This window comes from Sinocyclocheilus rhinocerous, unplaced genomic scaffold (assembly GCF_001515625.1).
Source record: "Sinocyclocheilus rhinocerous isolate Xijiao unplaced genomic scaffold, SAMN03320098_v1.1 scaffold1129, whole genome shotgun sequence".
Lineage (NCBI taxonomy): Eukaryota > Metazoa > Chordata > Actinopteri > Cypriniformes > Cyprinidae > Sinocyclocheilus > Sinocyclocheilus rhinocerous.
The window spans coordinates 1,088,251-1,093,279 of NW_015634513.1; the positions used below are offsets into that span (position 1 = coordinate 1,088,251).

Genomic DNA, 5,029 nt, shown 5'->3' on the forward strand with positions numbered 1-5,029 from the left:
TGTGTATGTGTGTGTGTATATATGTGTATGTGTGTATATGGGTGTATATGTGTGTGTGTGTGTGTGTCTGTATATGTGTGTGTGTGTGTGTGTATGTATGTGTATGTGTATGTATATGTGTGTATATATGTATATGTGTATGTATATATTTATCAGTCTGGCGAGTAAACAAAAAAATTTACTAGCCAATGGCGATTCAATTGCCAAGGTGTTCGTAGAGGGCTGAAACATTACCTAATGATTAACAGATCGTTATTCAATGTAAATTGAAATGCTTATGAATGTCATTAAACTTTCAATTAATATGATCATGTACTTGATCATGGAATTATTTTGACAGATGGTTTACAGTGATTAAAGCCTCGTTCAGACTGTCAGCCCAAATCCGATTTTTGTGCAATTCCGATTGAAATCTGATCATATTTAAATAGTCTGAACGAACTACATGAAATCCGATTTTTGCAAATCCGTTTCGAGCTACATTCATATGTGGTTTGGAATCCTATTCAAATCGCATTTCTGGAAATGTAAACACATCAGACGATTTTTAAAAAAACATGCTGAACATCTTTGCAGAAACAAGCTTGTGTTGTGAAGTGCAAGTCAAGCAGAAAAACACAATATACTGCTAGTATACGTACTCCTTTGAGTTTTGAAAGTAGCCGAGACAGCAGCACGGAATAAAGCCGCACATTCCAGCTTCCTGCGTTTCTGCCGCTGCCTAAATTTACTAGCCAATGGCGATTCAATTGCCAAGGTGTTCGTAGAGGGCTGAAACATTACCTAATGATTAACAGATCGTTATTCAATGTAAATTGAAATGCTTATGAATGTCATTAAACTTTCAATTAATATGATCATGTACTTGATCATGGAATTATTTTGACAGATGGTTTACAGTGATTAAAGCCTCGTTCAGACTGTCAGCCCAAATCCGATTTTTGTGCAATTCCGATTGAAATCTGATCATATTTAAATAGTCTGAACGAACTACATGAAATCCGATTTTTGCAAATCCGTTTCGAGCTACATAATGTGGTTTGGAATCCTATTTAAATCGCATTCCTGGATATCCATTTCACTCTGACCGGTCAGATCAGATTTAGCCTAGCTTTTTCACGTTTTCACGCCACTAAAACGTAAAAACGTCAAACGTTTTTGTAGAAAACATAAGTCTTTACAGAAACAAGCTTGTGTTGTTGCGAACTGAGTTTTGAAACCAGCAGAGACGGCAGCACGGAATAAAGCCGCACATTCCAGCTTCCTGCGTTTCTGCCGCTGCCTCATAAGACGAAATCCATAATAATAATAATAATCCAGCGTGACGGCAACATGTTGTCATGTCGTAAGACAACATCTGTATTGCAAACTGTATTGCTGTTATTGTTGTTTTTAGCGTTGGCATAACAATGCAACGGCATTGCCATAGAAACCAACGCACATTCCGTAAAACGAAAGAGCGCTTATGGACACACAAATCGGATATGAACAGTTGCGATACACTGTGTGGACAGTCAGTTATTCAAATCAGATTCCATCCGGATATGCACAAAATCGGGTTTGGGCTGACAGTCTGAACGAGGCTTAAAAGTTTAATTAATAAATCTTTAAAAAACATATAATGCTTAACGGATCATTAGTTAATGCTTACAAATGTCATTAAACTTTCAGTTCTTACAAGCATGCAGTTTTTAAAAATCTACAAATTCTGACAAATTAAACAATGATTAAAAGCTTGTTTGTTAATGTACTGTTGAATGCTCATTAAACTTCATTTTCTTATATTATCTGCTGCTCTTTTTTACGTTAACAAATGTTGTGAAAAAAAATTGCTTAGTAATTTTAAGCACTTTACAAACTTTTCATGTTAACATTATTTGTTAACTCATAATCACAGTTTGTAAAGGTAGTATAATTGGACTCTGTTGTGTAGACTTTATTTATCATTTTTATTATTCATTTTTTATCTTTTATTATCATTTATTAATGATTTGTTCATGTTTTTGCAGTACCCAATCTAAAGACTATTCATAATTTGTAAATGTTTATAAATGTTTACTAATCATTAGTACTTTTTATGAGCAGTTATCTCAATGGCAAAATGTGTCCCAAATGAACTGAATTCACCCTATTTATGCATGTGTACAAATCATTTATTAATAATTCGTTCAGGTTTTTGCAGTATCCAATCTAAAGTTGAGACTATTCATCATTTGTAAATGTTTATGAACATTTACTATTCATTTAGTATCTTTATAGGCATTGGACTTTTAGCTGCTGGAACAACGTTTGTGTAAAGGGTGGTTAGTTAAGTTTAGCTAAAGACATCAAACACATTGTAATGTGGGTGCAAAACATGGATATTCCTTGAATCATACATCAACAGGAGAAAACAAATCATTTTTTTCATGAGAACTTCATTCATCAAAACAATGTAATATTAACAGATTGAATCGTGTTCCCTTATATTAAATTAACCCCTGTACACTTCTGACCACTTAACCAACCTTTAAAGCTACCCATACTACCCCAAACATGTCCCTAACCTTACCCGTATCACACCTCAATAGCAGCAAAAATGTGCATTAACAAAAGCTTTTAATCATTGTGTAACATCTGTTAAAATCTTTTGTAGTGTACATTTAGTTAATACATTTGAATATGTATTAACTAACGATCCTTTAAGCATTATAATGTTTGTTAGTGATTTAATGAAATTATTATTACAAAGTGTTACTGCATTTTTGTTTCTCTTTGTTGTCTTTTCACAGGTTTACGATCAAGTAAGCCCTTGTTTGCCATCCAGAAAAGCTTTAAAGTGGAGAATGCAGGCGAGTTGCCATTGACTGTAGTATCCATGAACATTAATGGATATAAATGTCAAGGGTATGGCTTTGAGGTGCAACACTGCAGATCTTTCAGAGTGGACTACAACTCGTCCTCAGAAATCACAATTGCGTAAGTCTTAAGAGTGTTAATGTGAAAGTGCATGTGCCTGCTGATTTTCAGTTGTTTACGCTACTGTGCATACTATTCAATATCAGTATTTTAAGCCAAGTGCAGATCTTATTCCGTCCCTTTGTTTTTGAATACGATAGAGTTTTGAGATGATAGATTTCAAATGATAGTTTTACAAGTGACTTTAAGGTGTTACCTATGTTTCCTAATTCTTGCCCCTGCTGGGATATTTTATATCTACATCATCTGGTTCTATTGACGACCATTTAAGAAAAATAGCTGTGTATTCTGACGAACTAAAAATGTTTTGCAAGCAACCAGTTTATTTGCTAATATTACATTATTATATAAGCCGAGTCACTACCATTGGATGGGATTGCAAAACGATAGATTTCTCTAGGTATTAAATAGTCCTCCTTGGCTGATCATTTTTCATATATTTCATACAACTTTCATATAATCTAGATTCATCACATGTAAAGTAAAACATTTCAAACGTTTTTTTATTTTTTTTATTTTGATGATTAGAACTTACAGCTCATGAAAGTCAAAAATCCAGTATCTCAAAATATTAGAATATTTACATTTGAGTTTCATTAAATGACGATCCCTACTGTATAAATTCCGGGTATCTCTTGTTCTTTGAAACCACAATAATAGGGAAGACTGCTGACTTGACAATGGTCCAGAAGACGATCATTGACACCCTCCACAAAGAGGGTAAGTCACAGAAGGTCATTACTGAAAGTGGTGGCTGTATCAAAGCATATTAAATGCAAAATATTAAATGCAAATTATGCTTCCATCTGCTGACAAGCTTTATGGAGATGCTGATTTCCTTTTCCAGCAGACTTTAGCACCTGCCCACAGTGCCAAAACCACTTCCGAGTGGTTTGCTGAACATGATATTACTGTGCTTGATTGGCCAGCCAACATGCCTGACCTGAACCCCATATGGAATCTATGGGATATTTTCAAGAGAAAGATGAGAAACAGTCAATTCAACAATACAGACGAGCTGAAGGCTCAAAAGTGCCTCAGCAGTGCCGCAGGCTGATCGCTTCCAAGCTACACCTCACTGATGCGGTCATTTGTGCTAAAGAAGCCCCGACCAAGTATTGAGTGCAAAAATTAACATACTTTACAGAACTTGAACTTTTCTGTTTTGCAAAACCTTTTTTTGATTGATCTTAGGAAATATTCTAATATTTTGAGTAGGGCTGCCACTAATGACTATTTTTATTAATCTATCGACTAATTTATCGATTAACCTAAACGATTAATTTCCCACAAAAAAAACCCCTACAATTTTGCTTAAGAATATTTTTTTTAACTATATTTCATTAAACCAAATTCAATCCAAAAGTAAAAAAGTAAAGTGCAACATAAAGTGCAAGAAGCAAGTGTCCATCTCATAGTCCAAATCACTGAAATCAAAGTTCAGTATTATAGTGTAAGAATGACAACATATCCACGTGTTGTAGTCTACTACTAATAAAATTATAATCAAAAAACACTTTTTAAAGGAGTATTTACCAGAAATAATATTTACCAGAATTTGGTTAGGAGAAAAATGTTAAATGTGCAGTATTTCTGAAAAAAAAAACTTAAAAAAATAAAATAAAATAAATTAATTGGAGATGCTTTTGATTATTAAAATTTAATGGAACAATTAAAATGGCATCCAGAAAATAATGGAAAACAGAATTTGGTAAAGATAAAACTGTAAAACTCAATTAATTAGAGACAGGCTTTTTGATTAATAAAATTTAATTTAACCATAAAAAAAATTAATGAATTTGGAAATAAAACAATTAATAAAATAATTTCATAGTGCCCTATAATTATAATAAATTTTTTTGTGGTAATAAAATAGATGTAACTGAACAATAGCCTTTAAAATTACTTAAAATAATAACAGTTCCTGTGGAACTACTGTGAACGGAGCCGCCGTGACACGCATGTACTTACACGCATGTACACGTATGTAAATAATTAAAGCGCATATACTGTATTAGAACTGCATTGCATATAATTATTTAATTAAATCGTAGTGTTTGTGAATTCACAA

General features: G+C 33.1%; 1 protein-coding gene and 1 long non-coding RNA gene across 2 annotated transcripts in view; one reads left to right on the plus strand and one right to left on the minus strand.

Annotated features, from left to right (window-relative positions):
• tmem131l (transmembrane 131 like) overlaps nt 1-5,029 on the plus strand; it is a 70,097-nt gene that overhangs the window by 53,713 nt on the left and 11,355 nt on the right. Inside the window, exon 22 of the mRNA XM_016559881.1 lies at nt 2,772-2,958. Within this exon, the coding sequence (XP_016415367.1) occupies nt 2,772-2,958 (187 nt within the window). The remainder of the gene's footprint in view (nt 1-2,771; nt 2,959-5,029) is intronic.
• The window catches only part of LOC107745863 (uncharacterized), an 8,860-nt gene continuing 7,638 nt past the window's right edge, over nt 3,808-5,029 (minus strand). The window contains exon 3 of the long non-coding RNA XR_001640635.1: nt 3,808-3,818. This is a non-coding gene — a long non-coding RNA (uncharacterized LOC107745863). The remainder of the gene's footprint in view (nt 3,819-5,029) is intronic.